A 27,608-nucleotide genomic window follows, 5' to 3' on the forward strand; every position below is an offset into this window, starting at 1 on the left:
AGGACTTCCAGGAGTGTGTACAACTGGGAAGGACTTCCAGGAGTGAGAACTGGGAGGACTTCCTGGAGTGAGGAGAACTGGGAAGGACTTCCTGGAGTGAGAACTGGGAAGGACTTCCAGGAGTGAGCAGAACTGGGAAGGACTTCCTGGAGTGAGGAGAACTGGGAAGGACTTCCTGGAGTGAGGGGAACTGGGAAGGACTTCCTGGAGTGAGGAGAACTGGGAAGGACTTCCTGGAGTGAGGAGAACTGGGAAGGACTTCCTGGAGTGAGGAGAACTGGGAAGGACTTCCTGGAGTGAGGAGAACTGGGAAGGACTTCCTGGAGTGAGGAGAACTGGGAAGGACTTCCTGGAGTGAGAACTGGGAAGGACTTCCTGGAGTGAGCAGAACTGGGAAGGACTTCCTGGAGTGAGAACTGGGAAGGACTTCCTGGAGTGAGGAGAACTGGGAAGGACTTCCTGGAGTGAGCAGAACTGGGAAGGACTTCCTGGAGTGAGAACTGGGAAGGACTTCCTGGAGTGAGGAGAACTGGGAAGGACTTCCAGGAGTGTGTACAACTGGGAAGGACTTCCAGGAGTGAGAACTGGGAGGACTTCCTGGAGTGAGGAGAACTGGGGAGGACTTCCTGGAGTGAGGAGAACTGGGAAGGACTTCCTGGAGTGAGCAGAACTGGAAAGGACTTCCTGGAGTGAGAACTGGGAAGGACTTCCTGGAGTGAGGAGAACTGGGAAGGACTTCCTGGAGTGAGGAGAACTGGGAAGGACTTCCTGGAGTGAGGAGAACTGGGAAGGATTTCCTGGAGTGAGGAGAACTGGGAAGGACTTCCTGGAGTGAGAACTGGGAAGGACTTCCTGGAGTGAGCAGAACTGGGAAGGACTTCCTGGAGTGAGAACTGGGAAGGACTTCCTGGAGTGAGGAGAACTGGAAAGGACTTCCTGGAGTGAGGAGAACTGGGAAGGACTTCCTGGAGTGAGGAGAACTGGGAAGGACTTCCTGGAGTGAGGAGAACTGGGAAGGACTTCTAGGAGTGAGCAGAACTGGGAAGGACTTCCTGGAGTGAGGAGAATTGGGAAGGACTTCCTGGAGTGAGGAGAACTGGGAAGGACTTCCTGGAGTGAGGAGAACGGGGGAGGACTTCCTGGAGTGAGGAGAACGGGGGAGGACTTCCTGGAGTGAGGAGAACGGGGGAGGACTTCCTGGAGTGAGAACTGGGAAGGACTTCCTGGAGTGAGGAGAACTGGGAAGGACTTCCTGGAGTGAGGAGAACTGGGAAGGACTTCCAGGAGTGAGAACTGGGAAGGACTTCCTGGAGTGAGGAGAACTGGGAAGGACTTCCTGGAGTGAGGAGAACTGGGAAGGACTTCCTGGAGTGAGGAGAACGGGGGAGGACTTCCTGGAGTGAGGAGAACGGGGGAGGACTTCCTGGAGTGAGGAGAACGGGGGAGGACTTCCTGGAGTGAGAACTGGGAAGGACTTCCTGGAGTGAGGAGAACTGGGAAGGACTTCCTGGAGTGAGGAGAACTGGGAAGGACTTCCAGGAGTGAGAACTGGGAAGGACTTCCTGGAGTGAGGAGAACTGGGAAGGACTTCCTGGAGTGAGGAGAACTGGGAAGGACTTCCTGGAGTGAGGAGAACTGGGAAGGACTTCCTGGAGTGAGGAGAACTGGGATGGACTTCCTGGAGTGAGGAGAACTGGGAAGGACTTCCTGGAGTGAGGAGAACTGGGATGGACTTCCTGGAGTGAGAACTGGGAAGGACTTCCAGGAGTGAGCAGAACTGGGAAGGACTTCCTGGAGTGAGGAGAACTGGGAAGGAAATCCTGGAGTGAGGAGAACTGGGAAGGACTTCCTGGAGTGAGAACTGGGAAGGACTTCCAGGAGTGAGCAGAACTGGGAAGGACTTCCTGGAGTGAGGAGAACTGGGAAGGACTTCTAGGAGTGAGCAGAACTGGGAAGGACTTCCTGGAGTGAGGAGAACTGGGAAGGACTTCCTGGAGTGAGGAGAACTGGGAAGGACTTCCTGGAGTGAGCAGAACTGGGAAGGACTTCCTGGAGTGAGCACTGGGAAGGAATTCCTGGAGTGAGGAGAACTGGGAAGGACTTCCTGGAGTGAGGAGAACTGGGAAGGACTTCCTGGAGTGAGGAGAACTGGGAAGGACTTCCTGGAGTGAGGAGAACTGGGAAGGACTTCCTGGAGTGAGGAGAACTGGGAAGGACTTCCTGGAGTGAGGAGAACTGGGATGGACTTCCTGGAGTGAGGAGAACGGGGGAGGACTTCCTGGAGTGAGGAGAACGGGGGAGGACTTCCTGGAGTGAGGAGAACGGGGGAGGACTTCCTGGAGTGAGAACTGGGAAGGACTTCCTGGAGTGAGGAGAACTGGGAAGGACTTCCTGGAGTGAGGAGAACTGGGAAGGACTTCCTGGAGTGAGGAGAACTGGGAAGGACTTCCTGGAGTGAGGAGAACTGGGAAGGACTTCCTGGAGTGAGAACTGGGAAGGACTTCCAGGAGTGAGGAGAACTGGGAAGGACTTCCTGGAGTGAGAACTGGGAAGGACTTCCTGGAGTGAGGAGAACTGGGAAGGGCTTCCTGGAGTGAGGAGAACTGGGAAGGACTTCCTGGAGTGAGGAGAACTGGGAAGGACTTCCTGGAGTGAGGAGAACTGGGAAGGACTTCCTGGAGTGAGGAGAACTGGGAAGGACTTCCAGGAGTGAGAACTGGGAAGGACTTCCTGGAGTGAGGAGAACTGGGAAGGACTTCCTGGAGTGAGGAGAACTGGGAAGGACTTCCTGGAGTGAGGAGAACTGGGAAGGACTTCCTGGAGTGAGAACTGGGAAGGACTTCCAGGAGTGAGGAGAACTGGGAAGGACTTCCTGGAGTGAGAACTGGGAAGGACTTCCTGGAGTGAGGAGAACTGGGAAGGACTTCCTGGAGTGAGGAGAACGGGGGAGGACTTCCTGGAGTGAGAACTGGGAAGGACTTCCAGTAGTGAGGAGAACTGGGAAGGACTTCCAGGAGTGAGGAGAACTGGGAAGGACTTCCTGGAGTGAGGAGAACTGGGAAGGACTTCCTGGAGTGAGGAGAACTGGGAAGGACTTCCTGGAGTGAGAACTGGGAAGGACTTCCAGGAGTGAGGAGAACTGGGGAGGACTTCCTGAAGTGAGGAGAACTGGGAAGGACTTCCTGGAGTGAGAACTGGGAAGGACTTCCTGGAGTCAGGAGAACTGGGAAGGACTTCCTGGAGTGAGGAGAACTGGGGAGGACTTCCGGGAGTGAGGAGAACTGGGAAGGACTTCCTGGAGTGAGAACTGGGAAGGACTTCCTGGAGTGAGGAGAACTGGGAAGGACTTCCAGGACTGAGGAGAACTGGGAAGGACTTCCTGGAGTGAGGAGAACTGGGGAGGACTTCCTGGAGTGAGGAGAACTGGGAAGGACTTCCAGGAGTGAGGAGAACTGGGGAGGACTTCCTGAAGTGAGGAGAACTGGGAAGGACTTCCTGGAGTGAGGAGAACTGGGAAGGACTTCCTGGAGTGAGGAGAACTGGGAAGGACTTCCTGGAGTGAGGAGAACTGGGGAGGACTTCCGGGAGTGAGGAGAACTGGGAAGGACTTCCTGGAGTGAGGAGAACTGGGAAGGACTTCCTGGAGTGAGAACTGGGAAGGACTTCCTGGAGTGAGAACTGGGAAGGACTTCCAGGAGTGAGGAGAACTGGGAAGGACTTCCTGGAGTGAGGAGAACTGGGAAGGACTTCCAGGAGTGAGGAGAACTGGGGAGGACTTCCTGGAGTGAGGAGAACTGGGAAGGACTTCCTGGAGTGAGAACTGGGAAGGACTTCCTGGAGTGAGGAGAACTGGGAAGGACTTCCAGGAGTGAGGAGAACTGGGAAGGACTTCCTGGAGTGAGGAGAACTGGGAAGAACTTCCTGGAGTGAGAACTGGGAAGGACTTCCTGCAGTGAGGAGAACTGGGAAGGACTTCCAGGAGTGAGGAGAACTGGGGAGGACTTCCTGGAGTGAGGAGAACTGGGAAGGACTTCCTGGAGTGAGGAGAACTGGGAAGGACTTCCTGGAGTGAGGAGAACTGGGAAGGACTTCCTGGAGTGAGAACTGGGAAGGACTTCCTGGAGTGAGAACTGGGAAGGACTTCCTGGAGTGAGGAGAACTGGGAAGGACTTCCTGGAGTGAGAACTGGGAAGGACTTCCTGGAGTGAGAACTGGGAAGGACTTCCAGGAGTGAGGAGAACTGGGGAGGACTTCCTGGAGTGAGGAGAACTGGGAAGGACTTCCTGGAGTGAGGAGAACTGGGGAGGACTTCCTGGAGTGAGGAGAACTGGGAAGGACTTCCTGGAGTGAGGAGAACTGGGAAGGACTTCCTGGAGTGAGAACTGGGAAGGACTTCCTGGAGTGAGAACTGGGAAGGACTTCCTGGAGTGAGGAGAACTGGGAAGGACTTCCAGGAGTGAGGAGAACTGGGAAGGACTTCCTGGAATGAGGAGAACTGGGAAGGACTTCCTGGAGTGAGGAGAACTTGGAAGGACTTCCAGGAGTGAGAACTGGGAAGGACTTCCTGGAGTGAGGAGAACTGGGAAGGACTTCCAGGAGTGAGAACTGGGAAGGACTTCCTGGAGTGAGGAGAACTGGGAAGGACTTCCTGGAGTGAGGAGAACTGGGAAGGCTTCCTGGAGTGAGGAGAACTGGGAAGGACTTCCAGGAGTGAGGAGAACTGGGAAGGACTTCCAGGAGTGAGGACTGGGAAGGACTTCCAGGAGTGAGGACTGGGAAGGACTTCCTGGAGTGAGGAGACCTGGGGAGGACTTCCTGGAGTGAGGAGACCTGGGGAGGACTTCCTGGAGTGAGGAGAACTGGGAAGGACTTCCTGGAGTGAGAACTGGGAAGGACTTCCTGGAGTGAGAACTGGGATGGACTTCCTGGAGTGAGGAGAACTGGGAAGGACTTCCTGGAGTGAGGAGAACTGGGGAGGACTTCCTGGAGTGAGGAGAACTGGGGAGGACTTCCTGGAGTGAGGAGAACTGGGAAGGACTTCCTGGAGTGAGGAGAACTGGGAAGGACTTCCTGGATTGAGGAGAACTGGGGAGGACTTCCTGGAGTGAGAACTGGGAAGGACTTCCTGGAGTGTGGAGAACTGGGAAGGACTTCCAGGAGTGAGGAGAACTGGGAAGGACTTCCTGGAGTGAGGAGAACTGGGGAGGACTTCCTGGAGTGAGGAGAACTGGGGAGGACTTCCTGGAGTGAGGAGAACTGGGAAGGACTTCCAGGAGTGAGGAGAACTGGGAAGGACTTCCTGGAGTGAGAACTGGGAAGGACTTCCTGGAGTGAGAACTGGGATGGACTTCCTGGAGTGAGGAGAACTGGGAAGGACTTCCTGGAGTGAGGAGAACTGGGAAGGACTTCCTGGAGTGAGGAGAACTGGGGAGGACTTCCTGGAGTGAGGAGAACTGGGAAGGACTTCCTGGAGTGAGAACTGGGAAGGACTTCCTGGAGTGAGGAGAACTGGGAAGGACTTCCTGGAGTGAGAACTGGGAAGGACTTCCCGGAGTGAGGAGAACTGGGGAGGACTTCCCGGAGTGAGGAGAACTGGGGAGGACTTCCCGGAGTGAGGAGAACTGGGGAGGACTTCCCGGAGTGAGGAGAACTGGGGAGGACTTCCTGGAGTGAGGAGAACTGGGGAGGACTTCCTGGAGTGAGGAGAACTGGGGAGGACTTCCTGGAGTGAGGAGAACTGGGGAGGACTTCGTGGAGTGAGAACTGGGAAGGACTTCCTGGAGTGAAGAGAACTGGGAAGGACTTTCAGGAGTGAGAACTGGGACGGACTTCCTGGAGTGAGGAGAATTGGGATGGACTTCTCCTGGCAGGCGCTTGCTCAGGATGGTGGAGGAGCAGAAGGAGGGTGCCTTGGCACCCTGTTCTGTTGGCCGTGAGGGGCGATCGTTCTCAGGGCAGTGGCCAGGCTGGGCAGTGCCTGGGGAGCCTGAGTACCAGGTGTGTGCCAGGCTGGGGGGCTGTCATGCAGTGACGTGCCATGTGACACGCGGGGTTGGACAGTCTCCCTAAAGAGCTTGGGGTGAGTCCAGCCTCCACTGCGAGGGGCATTGTGTGGAGTAGGGCGCGGGAATGAGGGAGGGGGAGGTCGGCTCCTGGGTTGTGGGGCTCAAGAAGCAAAGCTCGGTTTGTGAGTAGGAAAGGTGTGCAGCGGGGAGGAGCTGAGTCTACCAGGACCTGAAGAGGGAAACGGAGCGGCTGTGAGCGTGGCCTGGCGGCTAGGGGCTGGGCCAGCACGCGGTGGGCACCTGTGCAGAGCGCAGCTGTCTGTCCACACTCCCACCGTGCGTCCGTCTGCGTGCGGTGCGCTTGCGCGTGCTGAGCTCGTCTCTGCCCCCACCTCAGAGTCAGCTATAATGGGCGGCCACTGCTGAGTCCCCAAAGCTGCCGCGGAGCAGGTCGTGGTGTGGGCTGCAGAGGAGTGGAGGCCCCAGGACCCCACAGCCCAGAGGCAGATCACGAGGATGTCTGTCCAGGCTTTAGGCTTTTCAGCTCATGGGCTGGTGTAAGGAGGTTGGGGCCGCTGCAGTGTCCTGAGGAGAGTGTCGCTGGCCCAGGGGAGCCCGCGCACTCACACGCTCCTCTCTGCTCCTCTCTGCTCCTCTCTGCTCCATCGCCCGGACTTCCCAGCGAGCCTCCCACCTACAGGCTCCCTTCTGCTCTCCCTCCCTTCTGGGGACCGGGGCTGTGATTCCAGGGCTCCATCCACTGTCACCCTGACCCCACCACTAGCCACTATGGCTTGCCTCCTCCGCTGGTCCCAGGGGGCTGCACGTCCCTGCTGACCCTCTGGGCTCCAGCAACCTCATCAAGAACCCCAGCTTCAAGTTTAGTATCTAGGCTGAGGGCACTGGGGCCTGGCCAGAGGAGGTGAGGGGCAGGTGGGGGTCTCAGTCCATCCTGCAGTCCTGGACACTGGAATTCCACATGGCACCCTGCAGCTCCGACGCAGAGCTGGGTCCCCAGGTGTGGACGGGTACCTGGTACTGCCCTACCCCCCACCCAGCACACGGGCATGTACACCCCACCCAGCACACGGGCATGTACACCCCCACACACAACCTGCACTCCCGCAGCACGCTCACACCTGGCTGGTGGCCTCCAGTTCCCGGACACACAGCCACCCTGTCTGCAGGCTGCCTGAAGCCCTTCCTGTCCCTGCCCTTGTCCCCAGCTGGGCCTGACCACGGCGGTCCCATGCTGCAGGGACGCGTCTGCTGATCTTACAGGAAAGCCAGAGCTGAAGCCCTTCTGGGTCTGCGTGGAGACTCCCCAGGTGCCAGGGCCGCCCACCAGGGGCCAGGGTGCAGCTCCACCAGCCCAACAGATTATTCTCAGGGCGGCTGGGGAGGGGTCGGGGGTGGGGAAGGGAAGGCAGCTGTTCTGCCCGGGCCGGGCCGAACTAGCATTTTCCGCAGACAGTGTTTCTCTGCGGGGCCTCAGGGTCCCCAGAATGATTCCTAGGGAGGATTAACCTCTGAATTCCTCTCGGCACTCCTTCAGCCCCAGAGTCTCCCGGTGACCCACCTGGCCCTGGGGGAAGCAGGAAAAGGGAATGGGGAGGGCACGGAGAGGGAAAGGGAAGGGGAAAGCGGAATCTCACGGTCCCCCAGCAGGGCCCTGGCCCAGGGCTCGTGGGTGTGGGGGGCTGGGCCCTGGCAGAGCACTGCGTCCTGAGAGGGTTGAGAGGATTGCTGATTCAGGCCCCGCGTGCTGGGCTCTCTTCTAGGCTGCACTGTAGCCCTTCCTCAAAAGACGGTGCCAGTCAACATCCAGCCGCCTGTCACGACCTGGGCCGGGAGGAAGGCTCCTCCGAGAGCGCCCTGTCCAGGGCTCCGTGGGGCAGGGCTGGCGACGCCCGGGGCAGCCCCACACCCTTGATTTTGGCCGCCAGATGTGCCCCTCCAGTGGGCGGGCTGGAGCCTGCAGGCCCCCTCTCTGCGTTGCACGAAGCTCCCCAATTATTAGTCCCCTTAACCCTGAGCCGTTCCTTTCTTCCAGGCACAGGGCTGCAGGCTCACCCTGGGCTCACCTCCGGGATTTTATTCAACCTACAAAGAGGGGGAGTCTCCTTGAGCCTCCTTCGAAAGCCAAGGGGGCCCAGGGAACGGCTTTCTGGAGACCTGGGACAGAGACATAAAGCAAACTCGTGAACTCGGCTTGCCCAGCCTTGGCATTGCCAGACGGCAGAGCAGCAGCGGGCACAGGCCCGGAGGAGGGCGGGCAGCGCGGCGGGCAAATCCACACCCTCGCCCGCCCCTCCCTTGGAGAAAGAAGGAAACCCCGGACAGCCACGCAGCCCTCGCCCACCCCAGAGTGGGACTTCCCTCCAGGCCCCAGGCCCCCTCCACTCGGAGGGGTGCGGGCGGGAGCCACACACACAGCAGCCAGGCTCCGCTGACCTTCGGGTCTACACGGATTTATTTTGTTTAAATATTTTTAAATCTTTTCTTCAGTCCCGTAGCAAATGAAAACAGTGCAACGAAAGCAACAGCACAACCAGAGCTTGGGCGAGCGGGGCCGAGGCCGCGGCGCCCACCTGCGACCCCCTCCCGGGCCAGTCCGGGAGTGACCGGCCGGGCTTAAAAACGAACCACGACTCCACAGCACCTCCGCGCCCGAGCCGGGGCGGGCCGAGCCTCCGCGGGAACCTCGGCGTCCCGACCGCGGAGACGCCAACAGGGCCTGGGGCGTGGAGAAACTGCAGCCCCGCGGGGTCCGGGCCAGCCCCGACCCGGCTGCGCTCCCGCCCTCCCGGCAGGGACGGCCTGGGCGCGGGCGCGGGGCGAGGGCGCGGGGCGAGGGCGCGGGGCGAAGGCGCGGGGCGAAGGCGCGCGGCCCGGGACGCAGGGCGCGGGGCGCGGGGCGCAGGGCGAGGGCGCGGGACGCGGGGCGCGGGGCCGGGCGGGAGGGGGCGGAGGGGCCGCGGCCCCTCGGAGCGAGCGGGAGGCGCATGCGGGCGGGGCGGGACCGGCTTCTTCCTCCCGGCTTTCTCCTCCAGTCACCGAGCCAAGTCATTAGAGAGGCTTCCAAAACCAGCCCAACTTTCCAGGAGGTGCGGGGCAGAGCGGGGAGGAGCGGGCCAGGTTGGGGTGGGGGGTGCGAGGTCCGGCGCTGCCCGGGTCGCCCGCGCTCGCCCCACGCGAGTCCCCGCGCGCTTCGAGTGGGTGACGGGGCCTCGGCGACCGGAGCGGCCCGGAGCTCGGCGGCGGGCGCGAGGCGGTTCTCGTGAGTCTCCGGCCGCAGGGTCCCAGCCCGGGCCCGGGCGGCTCTGGCGTCGGCGTTCCTGGCCCCGGCCCCGGCCCCGGCCCCGGCCCCGGCGCTCACAGGAAGAAGTCGGCCGAGCCCTTCGCCCCGCCGGGGCCGGCCTGCGGCGGCGACGCCTCCCGCGGGAAGCCCGGCCCGCCCCGGCCCGCCAGCTTCTCGTATTTCTCCTTGTACAGGTCCCGCTCCTTGGCCAGGCGCCCCACCTCCAGCTTCAGCTGCTCCACCTGGCTCTGGAGCTGGCACTTCTCGCTCTCCAGAATGTGCCGCTGCTGCACCCGCTTGAAGCGGCACGACTGCGCGTAGCCGCGGTTCTTGAGCGTGCGCCGCTTCTGCTTCAGCCGGATCACCTCCTCCTTGCTGAAGCCGCGGAGCTGCCGGTTCAGCTCGCGCACGGACATGGACACCAGCTGGTCGTCGGAGAAGCGCTCCTCCAGGCGCACGTGGTGGCCCGCGCCGCCGCCCCCCGCGCCGCCGTGCCCGGGGCCCGCGCCGCCGTGCCCGTGGTGGTGGTGGTGGTGGTGGTGGTGGCCGGCCGCGTGGTGGTGGTGGTGGTGGTGGTGCGCGCCGTGGTGCGCGCCGTGGTGGTGGTGGTGGCCGGCGCCCGCGTCGTCCGCGCCGCCGCCGCCGCCGCCCGGGAAGCCCTGGCCCCGAAAGGCCTCGTAGGCCGCGGCAGCCGCGGGGTGGTGCGCGCCGTGGTGCGCGCCGTGGTGCCCGCTGCCGATGAGCGCCTCCACCGCGTCCTCGGGCGTCAGGTTGAGCGCCTCGGGGTTGAGGGGGTGCTGGTACCCGCTCATCCAGTACAGTTCCTCCAGCGCCGGCTTCCCCGGGGCGCCCCCGACGGCGCCGGGGCCCCCGGACGGCGGTCCCGGGGCGCCCCCGGCCGGAGCCGCGCCGCCGCCGCCCCCCGCGCCGCCGCCGCCTCCGCCGCCGCCGGTGCCCGGGCTGGGCGCGCAGAAGCTGGGTGAGGAGGGCACGGAGGAGCAGGGCGTGCTGAGCGGCGTCGAGGACAGAGAGCCGGGCGGCAGGCGGTGGCAGAAGCGCTCGGCCTCGGGCGGCTCCTTCTTCACCTCGAACTTCATCAGGTCAAAGTCGTTCACGTACTCGATGGCCAGGGGGCTGCCGGGCAGCTCGGCGCCCATCGCCAGCTCCGCGGCCATCGCCCGGGGCCCCAGCCCCCGCCGCTCGCCCCGACGGGCGGGGAGAGGGCGGGGAGTCACGGGCCTCCCCTCCCCCGCCCCGGGCTCCCCGTGCGCCGCGGTCCCGGCCGGGGCGGGCGCCGACTCCTGGGCGGAGGATCACGAGGAAAAAGTTTCGCGCAACCAAGTGAGCGGCGGCGCAACGGCAGTGCCGCCCGCGGGGCCTCCCCGCGGGGGCGCAGGAGCCGCGCCGCCTGGGAGCCCGGGGCCTGCGAGTCCCCGCCCCGCCCCCGGCCCCGCCCCGGGCCCGCCCGCGCCGCCGGCCGGCCCCGCCTCCCACGGCCCGCCGCCGAGCCGCGCCCGCCTTTATAGAGCCCGGCTCCGGAGCCCGCCTCCCCGGGAGGGGGCGCACGCCCCCGGGCCAATCGGAGCCCCAGCCCCGCCGTCCTCATTTGCCTATCCCCATGGCAACCCGGACCCAGCTGTCAATCTCCTGCGGGAAACAGCTGTGGGAGGGGTGGGGACGGGCCGCTGGCGGGAACGTGGCCAGGGCCCCCTGGTGGCAGCCGCGGGGCACTGCAGGGCCGGGGCTCGGGCGCGCCGGGCGCGGGGCCGGGCGCCGAGCTCGGGGGCCGAGGCCGGCCTGGCCCGGGGCCCCCTGGACGCCGGGACGCCGCCGGGCCCCCGGCCGGCGCAGGCGGCGCAGGCGGCGCAGGGACCCGGCGCGCCCGGACGCCCGGACGCCCGGACGCCCGGCCCCGCGCGCGGTATTTTTAGCGGCGGCCGCGGCGGGCTCAGGAATTCCGTCAACAAAGTTGTTGGCACCTCGGGCGCGGCGGGGGCGCGGCGGGCCCCGGGGCCGGAGCCCGGGCCTGCGTGGCCCCCCGGACGATCCCGCGCGGTCGCCCTCCTGGCGCGGCTGCAGGGAGCCCGGGGCCAGCGGTGGGGACCCCGGGGCCGCGGGGCGCCTGGGTTCGGGCGTCGGGGCGGCCCGGTCCTGCGCCTGGTTGCGCTTAGGCGGCCGAGCGCTGGCCAGGCTGGCTGCCTGGGAGGTGGAGCCCGAGGGCCGTGGCTGCAGGTCTCGCGCCTGTCACTCCAGCTCGGGCCAGACCCACCTCACACGGCCAGGATCGGCTCTGGGGCCACGCCTGGAATCCTGGCTACTCGGGGCTGACAGGTGTGGGACTTGAACTCTGGGCCTGGGCGCCGTCCCGAGCTCTTGGCGCATTCGACCGCTCTACCCGCTGAGCCACAGCCCCGCTTCCGCTGGGGATAAGAGTCTCATGGCCCTTCTCGACAGGGCTGGCTTTGAACTGTAATCCTCATTCCTGAAGAGCTAGGATTACAGGAGAGAGTCACCCAGAGAAGCTCATCTCCAACTAAACAGGAGTGTGGCCTAGCGGCAGAGTGCTCGCCTAGCTTGCCTGAAGCCCTGGGTTCAACTCCTCAGTACCACATACACAACAAAAAGCTGGAAGTGGCACTGCGGCTCAAGAGGCAGAGCACTAGCCTTGAGCAAAAGAAGCTCAGGGACAGGGCCCAGGCCCCGAATACAGTTACCAGGACTGGCATCAAAACAAAACAAACAAAAAACAAAAACAAAAGCACACAGAAAAGCCAGACGTGGCTCCAGTGGTAGAGAATCAGCCTTAAGTGAAAAAGCTAAGGAACAATACGCAGGCCTTGAGCGAAGCCTCAGCACTCGTACCACCCGCACACACCAGCAAGATGCAATGAGCTGAAGTCGCGGCTCAAGTGGTAGATGACTTGCTTTGCAAGCCGGAGGCATTCAGATATCTGCTGCCTTACGGGGGAAAGGGCACACGGTCGGGTCAGGCAGTGCCGCCACCTCTCCAGCGTCCCACAGCTCTGGGCTGTTGGAGGCTCTTGAAGGCCAGGCTCTCTGCGCTGGGAACTTAGCTGGGAAGGCGCTCCACGGGCCTGGCCTCTCGCCCTGGAGCGAACCCCGTGGCTCAGGACTTGGTACAACCATCCTCCTAGCCCATCTGTTTTCTGGGGGAGAAAACAGGACCCTGACAGTAACAGAGCAGCTTTGCCTAAGAAGCCCCCGCTGGGGCTGGGACCTGAAACTGCCCAGATGGTTAGACAGCAGGGCCAAAGTGCAAGACCCTCGTGCCGAGGGAGGCTGCAGGCCGGAGCCTGGCTCCCCACGCAGCGGCTGTCAAGCTGCCTCTTGCAGTCAGGTGAGGCCTGGGGCCAGAGGACCCAAGAAGCTTTCTGTGGAGCCTGGGCACTCTGGGAAGGAGACAGGAGGAAGCTGAAGGCCGGGAGTGGGCATGGCCTATCTTCTAGGCCCCTGCAGGCCAGATTCCTGGGGGACACTGGGGAAGTGAGCCCTGGGGAAGGGGGACAAAGCCTCTGGCCCAGGCTAAGGGTCAGCCTCTGACTATGTGCGGGCTGGGTGGCTTTCTAGTCTGCTCAGTGCCTCCTCCTGTCCTGAGAGGCACCGGAAGGGGCTGTGAGACTGGGCAGCCCAGCAGACCTGGGCCACCCGACCCAGGGGAACTCTTCTCAGGGCTTCCAAGCCCCACAGCTCTCCGGATGGTTGAGCATACCGGGCCTTGGCCCAGCCCTGTCAGAGCCCACCATCCTTCACTCCGCACTCATGCGCAGTCTGGGCCCCATGTGCTTGCCCACGATGGTGTGTGTGTGTGTGTGTGTGTGTGTGTGTGTGTGTGTGTGTGTGTGTGTGTGTGTGAGCGCGTGTGCCCCCAGGCAGAGGGAACAGCTGGTGCTGGGCCTGCCTGGCACACAGAGAGCCATGGAGGGAGAGAAGGCCACTGCAGCAGCCATGAGGACGGCACGGGCGGACAGGGGGTGGCCTGGGTGCCACTGCAGGGAGGCGCGGGGGAGCGGAGGAGGGATGCCCGCGTGCTCTGGCTCCTCGCGCAGAGCAGCCTAGGAGGAGTGGAGGAGTCGGGACTGCCATCCTCCTGGGGCCAGGTAGCTCCAGGCTGGAGGCTGTTTCCCCTTGGCTCTGAACTTGGTTTTTAAAAGCCAATGGAGGGCCAGGAGTGTGGCCTGGTGGTGGAGTGCTCGCCTAGCACGCACGAGGACCCGGGTTCGATTCCTTGGTACCACATACATAGAAAAAAGCCGGAAGTGGTGCTGAGGCTCAAGTGGTGGAGCTCTAGCCTTGAGAAATCCAAGGACAGTGCTCAGGCCCTGAGCTCAAGCCCAGGACTGGAAAAAAAAAAAAAAGCCAATGGATCGGGCCAGCTTTCTAGACATTCTGTGAGCTGACAGGCTCCCTTCAGCTCCTGGCCTGTCCTTGTCCCGTGTCGGTGCTGGCTTACCTCCTCGCGGCCAGTCCCCCAGCCCAGGGGGAGGGAGAGGGTCAGTCCCCCCTGAGGGCTCACCAAGGTCCAGCCTGTGCTTGGTGACCACATGCACTGCACCGTCTTTCCTGGGCATCCACTGCATGCCAGGGCCCCCGGGCCACCAGCAGCTGCAGCAGCCTGGGGGCTGTGTTGGGCTGGCCATGGGGCTCCCGGGAGACGGGTGGCGTGGCTGGGCAATGCAGCCCACGCTGGCTGACAGGCTGGCTGGTCTCCCCCTCACCTTCCTCAGAGAGGAAGGTGGCACAGCAGCGGCGTGGCTGGGGAGGGCAGAGACACCACCTGGGCAGACCAGGCTGAGAAGCTGTCCTGGCATCTCTGGCAAATGCAGTCTTTCAGACGGCGTTAGAGAACAGAAAACAGCTCTACAGTGACGTGGGGAGTGAGCTGCTGTCCACCCTCGGAGTCTGGACTGGGCCTGGCTGAGCTCCTGGTGGGTGTCCAGGCTGCAGCTGGGGTGGACGGGGGTGGGGGTGTCAGACTACCTGTACAATGACTTCCTGGAATCCAGGCCTGAGTTCCTGGCTCCCGCTGGCCACCAGGGGCTCCTCAAGGCCTGGGAATTCTCCAGGCCTGCAAGCAGAGGCCACGGGCAGAGCCCTGGTGAAAAAGGGCAGCGGAGGCCTACCGTCCCCCTGTCAAGCCATGGTCTCCTGGAGGGCAGCACGTGTGGGTTCTGTCTATGGAAAGGTCTGGGAGGCAGAGGCTTGTGAGGGTTGGTTGTTATGTGAGGCATAAGGGTAGGAGGGGCCAGCTGGGTGGGAAGGTAGAGGAGGGGCTGAGGGGCTGAGTAGTGGGGGGGGGTGGCCTGGGCCTGCTGTGGTGGGGATGGTGCCTTCCTCCCCACAGCCTGCTGTGGGTCTGAGCTCAGGGTCCCCAGCAAATCCATAGCACCCAGGGGTGCAGCCATGGCAGGAATGAGCTGCCTGAATTTTTTCTTTCTTTTTTTTTTTTTTGCCAGTCCCGGGCTTGAGCTCAGGGCCTGAGCACTGTCCTTGGACTTTCTCAAGGCTAGAGCTCTACCACTTGAGCCTCAGCACCACTTCTGGCTTTTTTCTATGCATGTGGTACCAAGGAATCGAACCCAGGCCTTTGTGCATACTAGGCAAGCACTCTACCACTAGGCCAAACTCTGGGCCCTTTCTTTCTTTCGTTCGTTCTTTCTTTCTTTCTTGCCAGTCCCGGGCTTGAGCTCAGGGCCTGAGCACTGTCCTTGGGCTTTCTCAAGGCTAGAGCTCTACCACTTGAGCCTCAGCACCACTTCCAGCTCTTTTCTGTATATGTGGTATGGAGGAATGGAGCCCAAGGCTTAATGCATGCCAGGCAAGCACTCTACCACTAGGCCACATTTCCCCACCCTGCCTGAATTATTGTGTGTGTGTGGGGGGGTGGGCAGGTCTTGGGGCTAGAACTCAGGCCTAGGTGCTGTCCCAGGCTGCTTCAGAGTCTTCATGCAAGACTGGGTCTGTACCACTTCAGCCACAGCTCCACTTTCAGATTTTTGGTGGCTAACCGGTGATAAGAGTCTCACAGACTTTCCTGTTGGAGGCCGGCTTTGAGCCCCTATCCTCAGATTTCAGCGGCGAGGGTAACAGGCCTGAGTCACCAGTGCCTGGCTAAGGCCAGGCAGAGTTCTCTACTGACTGTACACACACCTGGACCTGTGGGTGTCATTGCTGCGTTTTATTTCAGAGAAACACTGGCTGTGGTGTCTCGTCACACAAATCCAGGGCTTAGTGAGGAGAGGGATTGGGGGAGCACTTGCCCCACACAGAGATGGTTTTCTAAGTGGGGGTGGGGAGTGCCCACCCCTGGGACCCCCCCCTTAATAGACACCGTGGGCTCATGTGCACTTAAAAAGGCAGTGGTGGCTGGGTGCAGTGGTCTGGAAGCCTAGCTACTCTGGAGGCTCTTATCTGAGGGGCTCCAGTTCGAAGGCAGAAAAGTCCCTGGGAGACTCTTATTTCTAATTATCCACGCAAAAACTGGAAGTGGAGCTGCAGCTCCAAGTGGTAAAACCTTGAGCAGAACAGCTCAGTGACAGCACCCAGGCCCTGAGTTCAAGCCCCACAACTGACCCAAAGCAACAACCCAATTGGTGGCTTCCAGGTGGCCTGCAGCCTGGCCGTGGTGCTCTCCCAGCCTTCCCCTCCCAGCGTGTGCCACCGGCTGTATACCTGGCCCGTGAGGGGCACACGGACCAGCCCAGTGACGCACGGAGCCAGGTGGGCTGGGTCTGAGGCTCTCCACAGGGCCGCCACAGGTTGGCCGGGGCCCCATCTCCCCAGCTCCTTCCTCCCAGCCCAGGGTAGGTCACAAGATGCCCCCGCCCCAGCCCCTGCCCCTTCTATGTGGGCTCTGTGGTCAGCTGTGGCCCCACCTGCTCCTGTGCAGCTGGTCCTGTGCACCTGGCCACTAAGAGGCACGCCTTGGCATCTGCCGGGCCTCCTGGGGGCACAGCCTTCGGCCCACCTATCATGGCTTTGGTGGCACCACGAGGTGCCCAGCCTCAGCACCTGGACCTCCGGCATGTCCATGTCTGCAGACCACCGTGAGGGCTGCTGGGCAAGGCCCCCTCAGCTGGGGCAGGGCCTGCCTACCCCTGCCATAAGGAGCCAGTGGCGGACAGGAAAACGCAGCTCAGAGGCGCCATGGATGGGCACCAGGCCCCGGCCCGTTCTGGGTTCCGAGCAGCTTCTTAGATGGTGGGGCCAGTCCTTCCTGGGCCTGCCTGATAGCTGCTTTGATGAGGGGTCCACAGAGGTGAGGAGGGGGAGGGGGAGGAGAGGGGAGGGGGGAAGGGAAAGGGGAGAGGAGGGAGGAGGGGGATAAGGGGAGGAGGGGGGAAGGAGGGGGGAGGGTCCCCAGCTCCCGCACTCTCCTGCCCCCTCGTGGGCCCGGAGCCTGAGTGGGCTGCCCGTGGTGTCTGGTCTGCCCCCTGTGCTGCCCAGGGATGTGATGGTGATGTGTGCAGGCTGTGTCCGCCCGGCACCACACAGGAGGCCTGGACTGAGGCCAACTGCAGAGGGGCAGCTACAGGCCATCAGGAGGCCGGGCAGGGGCCGCCCCAGCTGAGCACTGCCAGCGGTAGCTGCAGCCCTGGTGTCCGGGACCCCCTCTGCTTGCCCGCACTCAGGAGCAAGAGGGGGCGCAGGCCATGTTCTCGGCTCTGCCGGCTGCAGCAGGACCAACAGCCTCAGCGCCCTGTGCCTGCCTGGCCTGGAGCCCTGGTTCCCCAAGGAAGGGGGTGGGCGGAGGGGCAGCCATGTCTGCCCCAGTCCCCTTCTTGGGGACTCAGGTGATGGCTGGCACAGAGAAACCAAGGACCCCAGTGTGCGGCGAGGACAGCACAGAGCATGCCCAGTGGGGAGCACGCCCACCTCCCTCAGGCCCTGTGGGAGCCCCGCACACCGCGGTGCGCGGTGGCATCGGGGAGCTGAGCCCAGGGCCTGTGCACGGCTCCCAGCTCAGGCCTTTCCTCAGGTCCTCCCCACCTCCCACCTGGGTGCACAGCGGGCCTGCTCCATCTGTGGCATGGGTGTGGCATGGTAGTGAGTGGGGACAGAAACTAGGGCAGGCTCATGGGTGGTGGTGACCCGGGGTCTACAGGGAAGTGTGGGGGACCCCAGGGCTCCTGGCCTGTTCCTCGGAGGCCTCTGGTCAGCCATTCCAGGGGCCACAGTCTCTGTCCTCAGGAGGGGACACAGTCACAGCTCGGCCTCCTGGATCATCCAGGGTAGGAACGTGTGCCTAGCTCTCCCTTCAGGGCAAGGCCTGTCCCCTGTGTCCTTCCCTACCAGCCCAACAGGGTGACCTCCGAGCCCCCCTGGGGCAGGGAGAGCAGGGCCCAGGGGTGGCCCAGGGCCCTGAGGCGAGGTGAGGGTCAAGAAGGGGCAATCGGAGCCAGGGGTGGTGGCTCACACCTGTCACCCTGGCTACCCAGGAGGCGGAGATCTGAGGTCCGCAGTTCAAAGCCAGCCTGGGTCCTAAAATCTGTGAGACCCTCTTCTCCGGTTAACCACCAGAAAACCCAAAGTGGAGCTGTGGCTTATGGGGTAGAGGGATAGTCTTGAGCTGAAGAGCTCAGGGACGGCGCCCAGACCCAGAGTTTGAGCCCCACGACCGATCCAACAACAACAGCAACAACAAGGGGCAATCAGACACAGGATAGCCTTTATTGCTGAACATAAAATGCTCACCATGGACGCCTGGCTGGAGGCCTCTTCCCCTGGCAGGGGTCCTGGGTAGAGATGGCTGGGGACAGCTGTCTTACAGCTGCCGCCAAAATCATGGTGGATAACAGGCTGGGGTGAGGCCTGCCTGGCACCCCAAGGGATGGGACAGGGAAGCTTGTCCTGGGTGTGAAGTCGAGGGCCCAGAGAGAGGGGAGGCTGGGAGCCTGGCCTAAGGGGCACTCGGGTAGGAGAGGCTGTGAGTCAGGTGGGCAGTGCTGTGGCCTGGTGTGGGCATCTGGTGGTGGCCGATGGCCCCCGGGGGCAGAGCCTCCATCCTGCCAGGCGTGAAGGTCTGAGGTAGGTGCAAGCCGGTCCCGGAGCCTCACAGGCGTGGTTTGATGTGCAGTGGTCTCCCTGTACAGAGAGGCCAGGGGTCAGGTGCCAGGCAACTCCAGCAGTTTGGGGAGTGGGGGGGCTTCCATCGCCATTTCTGGCTGTGGTCTCTAGACCCTGCCTGTCCGCAGGCCCTGGAAAGGGAAGGGCGGCCTGGAGCCTGCAAAGGGGATGGGGTGGGTGCACGAGCAGGAACGCACTGCATCCCCAGCCTGAAGCCATGCAGACACACGCTGTGCTCACACCTGGAACAGGGCTGCCTGATGCATGTGAGGCGGCGGGCGCCAGGCTTTCCATCTGGGAAGCAGGGTGTGTGTGCACAAGTGGCTGGTGGGGTGCAGGCTGCTCAGAGGCTGTGTGGGGTGAGGCAGGCAGGATGCAGGGGAGGGTCCAACAGCAGGGCTCTAGGGATGGAGGGGGGAGTCCCAGGGGCTCCTGCCTGTCTGGGACACACCTGCTGGCTCCCATCCACAACTGCCACCTTTCCAGGCACCAGAGTCCTGCTGGTGCTTCAGAAGGGCTGCCACAGGCACAGCCACCCCATCTCCCTGCAAGACCCCTCTCCAAAGGGGGGAGGGTGCTTTTCAGGTCCACTCTCTCTGCTCTGCCTGGCAGCCAGGTCCAGGGCCAGGCGGGCAGCCCGTTCCCGCTTAGGAGCTACTTATGAAGACCCAGCCCCCCTTCCACCCCTCCAGTTCCCTTCTGGCCAAGTCCACACAGGACCGCGCAGCTCTGCGCCTCCTCTGGCCTCCGCTCCGGCTCCGGGGCCTAGCTCCTGGGCTTCTCATCTTCCACACAGAGGTGGTGGCTCCGGGGATCCCTCCCAGAGCCACCTGGACACTGGCTGGTTCCGCCCTGTCCAGGGCAGCCTGGCTGCAGCTCCGTGCCCGGGAAGGAGGCTGCACACAGGAGGCGGCCCCTTGGAACAGGCGCCTGAGTGCGCAGCGGCCGCTAGAGAAGCCTGCAGCAAGCATCTTCCATTAACGTTACGACCGTGAAATATGACAATAAAATGATAGCCGTATGGTCGCAAATTTGCAGCCCGCCGAGCTGCGTGGGGTTTATCGTCACTCAAACGCGCAGAGAGCTGTAAAATGTTTACAGAAAGGGTCGTTTGCAGCCATAAAATCCTCTTTTCTCTCCTAAACAAGGCTGAGTGGAGCCATTTACCAAGCCCCAAAGCTCACTGGGGAGAGGAAACATCTGTTCTCTCCAGGAGGGTGTGTGGTGCTCGTCCAGAACAAATTAACAGAAGCGGGTGCTTCCTAATTAAATCAGCCCTCACCGGGGGGTCTGCGTGGCTGCCACTGCCACATGCGCCCCTCGCCGCCCCCCCCACAGGTGTGCACACGTGGGCACTGATTCACCAGGCCACCTGCAGGGCCCACATGGAAGGACTGAAGTGGGCATTTCAAAGACCCCTGTGTCTGGACATGTAATTCTACTTACCTTCAAGATGGAAATCAGGGGATCATGGTTTGAGGCCAACCTGGGTGTCATTTACCTCAACCAGTGGCCAGGAAGCACAAACTGGAGGATTAGGGTCCAGGCTAGCCTAAGTATAAAGTGCGGCCTTGTCTTGAGAGAGTCGATGCAAGCCAACACTGGTGGCTCACGCCTGTAATCCCAGCAACTCAGGAGGCTGAGCCCGAGGGGTGTAGTGCATGACAGCTTGCGCAGGAAAGTCAGTGAGACTTAGTACCAAAAGAGCTCAAGTGGGGATGGAGCACTAGACCTGAGCAAGGCCCAGGACCGGCACCAAAAAAGAAAAGTAACGCAGAAAGTGATGAGTGGAAAGGCTCACGTGACAGAATAGCTGCTTAGCCAGCTCCACGTCCCAAGTTCAAACCCTGGCACTGCTACAGGACTAAACACTGGGACCCTGTGCGGTGCTGGAGGACTTGCGAGGGGCTGGGCCACTTACCCGAGTCCTTGGAGACGGGGCTCCTGGGGGTCTGAGCCCTGATGTGGCCCCCTGGGCTAGGAGAGGACTGCAGGGAGATGAAGGAGGGCAGCCCGCAGAGGCTGCCCACGGCAGACGCCTCCTCCTGGAGGCCTGACTCCTCCTGGTCCAAGGACAGGGACGGGGAGCCAGACGAGGGGGAAGAGGAGGCGGCTGCTTTTGCTGACAGCAGGGAGGCCGAGGCTATGGCTCTTGAAGCTGGGGTCAGCGCCCGGGGGGCCGGGGAGCTAGGCAGCTGCCGGGCGGAGCGCTGGGTGGCCGAAGACCTCCTGCAGGGAAGCAGCGAGAGCACAAGTAAGGGCAGTGACACTCAGGAAGGCTGTGGGACAAGATCTAGGCGGCACCTGTCTCACACAGCATCCTTGTCCTGACCTCATTTCCTACCCAGAGGCCACCGGGCACTGCCACTATGTCCATGCTTGGCTCTGGGAATCCCAGCTCCACGCCAAGCCTGACCCGGCCCTGGCAGGTGCTGCCGCCTCGCTGGTGGGCTGGTGATGCCTGGGCTCTGCCCAGTCTTGGTGGCCTGGTGCAGGCTTCTTGCCATACCGGGTACGCAGGGGACATGTATGTGTGTCTCCCACCTCTGACTTATCTTTTCTTACGGGAGGGGGCGCAGTCCTGGGGTGTGAACCCAGGGTCTGGACAGTGTTCCTAAGTTTTTGTGCTCCAGGCTAGCACTCTACCATTTTGAGCCACAGCGCCACTTCCAGTTTCCTGGTAGTCAGCGGGAGGTAAGAAACTCACAGAGGAGCCAGGAGTGTGGCCTGGTGATAGAGTGCTCGCCCAGCACGCACAAAGATCCGGGTTCAATTCCTCAGTACCACATACAGAGAAAAAAGCTGGAAGTGGTGCTGAGGCTCAAGTGGTAGAGCTCTAGCCTTGAGAAAGTCCAAGACAGTGCTCAGGTACTGAGTTCAAGCCCCAGGACCGGGGGAAAAAATATCATTCCTTCACTCTCTCAATATATATATATTACAATTTTATGGGAATCTACAACTATCTGATTAAAGGCAGCAGCCTGAAAAAGCACAGCTGCAGGGGCTGGAGTTTGGCCTAGTGGTAGCGTGCTTGCCTAGCATGCACGAAGACCCGGGTTTGATTCCTCGGTACCACATACATAGAAAAAAGCTGGAAGTGGTGCTGAGGCTCAAGTGGTAGAGCTCTAGGCTTGAGAAAGTCCAAGGACAGTGGCTCAGGCCCTGAGCTCAAGCCCAGGACTGGCAAAAAAACCAAAAACCCTCACAGACTTCCCTGCCTGGGCGGGCTGGTTTTGAACTGCAATCTGTCTTCAGATCCACCAGCACCTGGCTTGTATGACTGATATTTCCTTTTTTCTTTTCTTTTTTTTTGGGGGGGTGGGGAGGAGGAATTGGTCACAGGGATTAAACTCTGGGCCTGGGCGCTGTTCCTGAGCAATTCAGCTCAAGGCTAGTGCTCTACCACTTCGAGGCACAGCTCCACTTCCAGCTTTCTGGTGGCTAGCTGGAGGTCGGAGTCTCAGGGACTTCTGTGCCCAGGCTGACTCTGAACCACGTCCTCAGCTCTCAGGCTCCTGAGAGGCTAGGGTTATAGGCGTAAGCCGCCAGCACCCTTTATTGTTTTTGTAGTCCTGCATCTTTAACTGAGGGCCTGGGCACTGACCTTGGGCTTTCTCAGGGCTAGAGCTCTACCACTTGAGCCACAGCACCACTTCCGGCTTTTTCTGTGTCTGTGGTACTGAGGAATGGAACCCAGGGCTCTTCGTGTGTGCTAGGAAGCCCTCCACCACTATGCCACACTCCCAGCCCCTCTGCGAATCTTTTTTAGACACGAAGCCCGAAGCGCTGGGGTGGAAGTGGGCCATCTATGGCTCACACGTTCAACACCACTGCCCCCTCACCTGGATCCATGACCAGACGAGGCCCTGCTCCTCGGGAGGCTGTCACTGTGAGCAGGAGGAGGGGGCGCAGTTGCATGGCGGCTGGGGCACTTCTGGTTACGGTGGAGCAACTGGCACTGGGCACCGTGGGGACACACGCCGCTGCGAGCAAAGTCTGGGCACAGCAGTGTGTGCTTCTTCTTGCACTGGAGGAAGAGGAGACAGAGCTGGGAGGCCGGGTGGAGACTGGGGCCCCATGTGGGGGTGGCACAGAGGCTCCAGGCAGCACCACGGAGGGCCCACTGGCCTCGCTGCAGCATTAGGCCACCAGGCCACAGCAGCCCTCCCTGGACTCCTGGGCATTCAAGAGGGCAAGGATAGGCCGACCTGGAGTTTCCCAGAGCCCGTGCCAGGCCACCTCCAGGGCTCTGCTGATGGCCTACCCATCGTGGAGGGTGTTCCAGGAGTTCCGAGGAAGCAGGGCTCGAGGCCTCAGGGGACCCTGCCGAGTGGGGTTCAGGCCCAGAGCAGGCCTCGAGGGTGCGGCAGGTCGGCTGAGGCCGGGAGCACTGGGTCAGGGCCGGGCCAGGCACTCGATCCACGGCACCTGTCACAAGGCTAATTATACCACGAGGGGGTGGAGGAGCGGCCTGTGCCAGACGGCAGGTGTCCCAGACAACACTGGGCCCCCGTGCTGCTGTGAAGCCTCCTCCCGGTGCCGGTGCCGGGCCAGCGAGGCCAGGGGTGGAGATGGCGCTCAGGAGGCGGAAGCGCTCCCAGCCACCACAGGAGGCCTTCAGGGAGCTGTGCCTCCCTCCCCACAGCTGGCCCGTGGGCCAGGCCTGGACCTCATAGCTGCAGTTCACATCAGACTGAGTGACAGGAACCCCAACCCCAGATGAAGCCCCCAAACTCACAGGACCTGCCATGAATCACACACCAAACCAGCCAGCGCCCCAAACCAGCCAATGCCAAAGTGGCTCCTGCGCCTGTCATGGTGAGGACTCACTCGACCTGTAAACTACCTCCCAGCCTCCAAGCCACCCTCTCGGACCACACACCCACCCTGCGGGCATCGATCCTGCCCCATTCCTTGCCCCCAGGGGACCTCAGGTTCAGGACATCCATGGTGGCCTCTGGTCCTTGGTGTGGCTAGGGTGCCCCCTTTGTTCCCACACAGAGTTTGGGCCCAGCTGGTGACTCAGGACCTGAAGTTCAATTCAGCACCAGTGCCCCTGCCCCAGGCACAGTGGCACCACCCAGTGCCAGGACAGGGGTGTGTGATACAAACAAGTGGTTGAGGGAGCTCCTGGGACTTGTCTTATCAGGCCAAATGCGTGGACAGTAGAGGCCACTGAAGGCTGAGGCATGGCAGGGACAAGCTGAACTGTGATGCCAGGGACGTGTCCAGAGCTGTGGAACAGGGAACCTCTAGCTGTCCACTGATTATATGCCGGGATTCTGGTACGCTAAGCTGGTTAAGTAAAATACATTTCTCCTGGGTCCTTGGTGCTGGGGGTGAGCCCAGGACCTTCTGCATGCCAGACAAGCACTCTGCCACTGAGCTGTCCTGGATTTTTGTTTTAGGTTCTTAAAATGGCTTCTAGAAACACTGGAGTTAAACACGTAGCTCACTGTGCTCCTACCAAAAAGTGCTGGCCTCAACTGACCATTCTGAGGACAACCAAGAATCTAGGGTGAAGACCGGCACCGGTAGGTCACGCCTGTTATCCTACCTACTCAGCAGGCTGAGCTCCGAGGATCACAGACAGTTCAAAGCCAGCCCAGGCAGGAAAAGTCGGTGAGACTGTTATCACCACTGAAGTACTCAGAAAAAGCCAGAGTGGCACTGTAGCTGAAATGGGAAGCATTTTCTTTAATCAGCCAAGAGATATAAAGAAAAGGTGCTGCTGGGGGCTCACGCCTGTCATCCTGGCTACGCGGGAGGCTGAGATCTGAGGATCAAGGTTCAAAGCCAGCCTGGGCACAAAAGGACCTGAGAATCTTAACCACTAATTAACCACTAGAAAAGTGGAAGTGGGGCTTGGCTCAAGGGTAGGGCAGTAGCCTTGAGCTGCAGAGCTCAGGGACAGTGCCCAGGCCAAGTTCAAACTCCATGACCCACAAAAAAAGAAAAGAAAAAAAAAAAAGGAAAAGCAACATGATTGAAAATGTCCCAGCAGCAAACTTGATGTGAGACAGATCACGGGACCACGCAGGGGACAGCAGACAGCACAGAGTGCCAAGGAGGACGCCGACACAGCTCAGCTGTGAGGCTGACAGTACACACAGCCTTCGGGGATGGTTTAGAACAGAAGAACATCTCCAAAGAGACGGACATGAGCAATGAAAGTGAAATAGAACAGAAACCGGAGGTCAAGGAAGGAAAAACACTGGCTCTCGGAAAATGCTAAAGTTTCCAGGCTCAGATTCCAGGCTCAAACCTGTAATTCTAACTACTCGGGAGGCTGAGATCTGAGGGCTGCAGGAAAGTTCATGGGACTCATCTCCAGTTAACCACCAAAAAGCTGAAAGCGGAACTGAGGCTCAAGCGATAGAGCAGTAACCTTGAGCAAAAAAAGTCAAGGGCTCCAGGTCAAGCCCCACTACTGGCATGTGTGTGCGCGCACACACACAGAGTGCTAAATCTGTCCAGTTAAAAGGAAGAGGAAATGAAGAGTAAGTAAACACACCGGAGTAGCCTCTGGTGCAGTGAGGGTACCTGGATGACAGGATGAGGGCTGCAGGTGCAGTGCAGGCAGGGTGTGGCCTGCTGTGCAACCCCTGCAGTCCCGCAAGGAAGAAGAGACAACCACCCCAGGGACATGACAACACAGGCCAGACTGACCAATCAACAGACAGTGAAGAAAACCCTACGTTTCCTTCTCTTTTCTTTCTTTCATTTTTTTTTAAACCCTTCTCGGGGCTTGAACTCAGGGCCTGGGCACTTGGACACTTTTTGCTCAAGCCACCTGAGCCACAGCACCACTTCTGACCTTTTCTGTGTATGTGGTACCGAGGAATCAAAACCAGGGCTTCCTGCAGGCTAGGAAAGCACTCTACCACTAGGCGACACTCCTGGCCCCTACGTTTTCTTTTCTTTTGCTTTTTTGTCAGTCATGGGGCTTGAACTCTGGGCCTTGTCCCTGAGCTCTTCAGCTCAAGGCTACCAACCTACCCTTGGAATCACAGTGCAACTTCCCGTTTTCTAGTGGTTAACTGGAGATGAGTCTCACGTTCTTTAGTGCCTAGGCTGGCTTTGAACCTTGATCCTCAGATCTCAGCCTCCAGAGTAGCTAGGATGACAGGCGTGAGCCACTGCTTCTGGCTGGCCCCTACATTTTCTTAAAATATTTTCATAAAAATATTTCAATCAGCTCCAACTCAGGGTTTTACTTACACTTCTCCTACTAAGTATTTCCAAAACATACGATCTCAATCTTTTACCCACTAGCTCAGCTTGGACTGAAAGGCAGCAGGAAGGGGTCTGGGGCTCCCGAGATGGGTGGCTATGGGGCTGAGGCAGGGCTTCCCGGGGGAGCCTAGCAGGAGGGAATGATGAGGAAAATGGAGGGTGACAAGAGGAAAGAAATCCTCACCCGAGTGTCAGCCATGGCAAAGACCGGCTCCTCACAAGGCCAGAAGACCAGCAGAAAAGCTGGGGACAGAAGCCAGAGTAAACACGGAGGAGGAAGGCAGAGCCGAGGCCACCACAACCACCCTGAACACCTACAAGGAATGGCCCCGTCTGCGGGAGAGGAGGCCAGACGGGCATAAAAATCACCAGAAGGGACTTCCCATGCCTCCAAGACGGAGCGGGTGGCTGTCCAGGCTCTGCAGACTCTGCAGGCTCCACAGGAACGTGGGCAGACACTAGTGAGGGGCCTCCAGTGGCCTGGCGTGGAAAGGCACGTAGGTCTGCTGTACACTTAGCAAGCCTGGTACCACCGGGCAGCAGAGGATGAGTGGCAGCCTGGACTTGACTCTGGCCAGGGGTCAGGCCGTGCCATCCCTCCCCCCAGAGATGGTGAGAGGCCCCACCCATGGTGTCAACGTGTGCAGGGGAGGAGCGAGGGGAGGGCCTCAGGAGTGTGGAGGGGAGCCCAGTAGCAAGCAGGGAAGGGTAAGCGGGGGAGACGGCAGGTAGCACTCCCCTCCTTAACAACAACCCAATTGTCTGGTTTAAATACAAAATGAGCCAGATGCCAGTGGCTCAGGCCTGTAATCCAAGCTACTCAGGAGGCTGTGATCTAAGGATCATGGTTCAAAGCCAGCTAGCAAAGTACATCATCGGTCATTTCCAATTAACCACACAGAAAAGCTAGAAGTGGAGCTATGGCTCAAGGTTAGGGCTCTAGTCCTAAGCCAACAGAGAGAGAGAGAGAGAGACAGACAGAGAGAGAGAGAGACAGAGAGAGAGAGAGAGAGAGAGAGAGAGAGAGAGAGAGAGAGAGAGAGAGAGAGACAGAGAGAGAGAGAGACAGAGACAGAGACAGAGACAGAGACACATAGACACACACCCAGGGACAGCAACCAGGTCAACCAAAAGGTCTGAAGATGCAGCAGGAAAAGAAACAACCAAAAAAATAGGAAAGAGAACTTCCTTCTTCCATTTGGCACAGGAAAAAATACTCAAGAAACTGAGTGAACACCAAAGAAGTAAACCAAAAAAATCTACCCAGAATACATCATAGTCAAATCCATAAAAACCAGAGAAATCCTCAAAACAAATCCACCAAACAACCAGAGAAAGGTAATACTTTACTACAGGGTAAATTTTCAGATGATGCTACATTTCTTAGTAGATTCCATGGAGACAAAGGGAAGTAGCATAACATCTTTCTTCCTCCTCTTCTGCCTTCCTTCCTCTCTCTCTTTTAATAATTGTATTGTTATTATAAAGCTGACATACAGGGAAGTTACCATTATATAAGTCAAATGAAGAGTACTAGTGGTAGAGTGCTTGCCTAGCATGCAGGAAGCCCTGGGTTTGATTCCTAGGTACCACATACACAGGAAAAATTGGAAGTGGTGCTATGGCTCAAGAGGTAGAGCTGTAGCCTTGAGAAAGCCCAAGGATAGTGCTCAGGTCCTGAGTTCAAGCCCACGACTGGCACAAAATTAAAAAATTGGACATCTGCAGTTTCACTGTTGTGTTTTCAGACATGTAAATAAACTCTGTCTCTTTTTGAGTTTCCTAATTTGTTTTATGGTTTAAGTGAATATAAAGAAGGCAAATGCTGATAGTTCTTTCAGATTCATACAATGCTAATATCAGTAGACTTTAAAAATTATGAATATATAATGTAATATCTTTGGTAACCACTAAGAAAACTGTAGAGCCAGTGGCTCATGTCTGTAATCCTAGCAACTCGGAAGGCTGAGATCCGAGGACAG

At 60.2% G+C, this 27,608-nt stretch overlaps 2 protein-coding genes across 3 annotated transcripts in view; both read right to left on the bottom strand.

Moving 5' to 3' along the window:
- Window positions 1–9,360: 9,360 nt before the first annotated feature.
- On the bottom strand, window positions 9,361–10,609 carry Mafa (MAF bZIP transcription factor A). The gene has a single exon (XM_090338756.1). It carries the CDS (start codon window positions 10,479–10,481, stop codon window positions 9,381–9,383), a length of 1,101 nt encoding a protein of 366 aa, XP_090194882.1. The 5' UTR covers window positions 10,482–10,609; the 3' UTR covers window positions 9,361–9,380.
- Window positions 10,610–18,152: 7,543 nt separating this feature from the next.
- Zc3h3 (zinc finger CCCH-type containing 3) overlaps window positions 18,153–27,608 on the bottom strand; it is an 81,123-nt gene continuing 71,667 nt past the window's right edge. The window contains exons 10-12 of one of the 2 annotated variants that reach the window (XM_090339506.1): window positions 22,233–22,417; window positions 20,312–20,619; window positions 18,153–18,408 (exon numbers count right to left, since the gene is read on the bottom strand). In XM_090339506.1, the coding sequence (XP_090195632.1) occupies window positions 18,377–18,408; window positions 20,312–20,619; window positions 22,233–22,417 (525 nt within the window). In that variant the 3' untranslated portion in view covers window positions 18,153–18,376. Of the gene's footprint in view, window positions 18,409–19,367; window positions 19,475–20,311; window positions 20,620–22,232; window positions 22,418–27,608 lie in introns of those variants that run through there. The other variant, XM_090339507.1, reaches the window with a different exon arrangement.

The sequence above is a fragment of the Megascapheus bottae genome, chromosome 9 (genome assembly GCF_031878675.1).
Source record: "Megascapheus bottae isolate mThoBot1 chromosome 9, mThoBot2.hap1, whole genome shotgun sequence".
Taxonomy (NCBI): Eukaryota; Metazoa; Chordata; class Mammalia; order Rodentia; family Geomyidae; genus Megascapheus; species Megascapheus bottae.

What these genes read in the sequence shown, in the direction of transcription:
- Mafa (XM_090338756.1), bottom strand. Translation starts at nt 10,481, where the DNA reads ATGGCCGCGGAGCTGGCGATGGGCGCCGAGCTGCCCGGCAGCCCCCTG.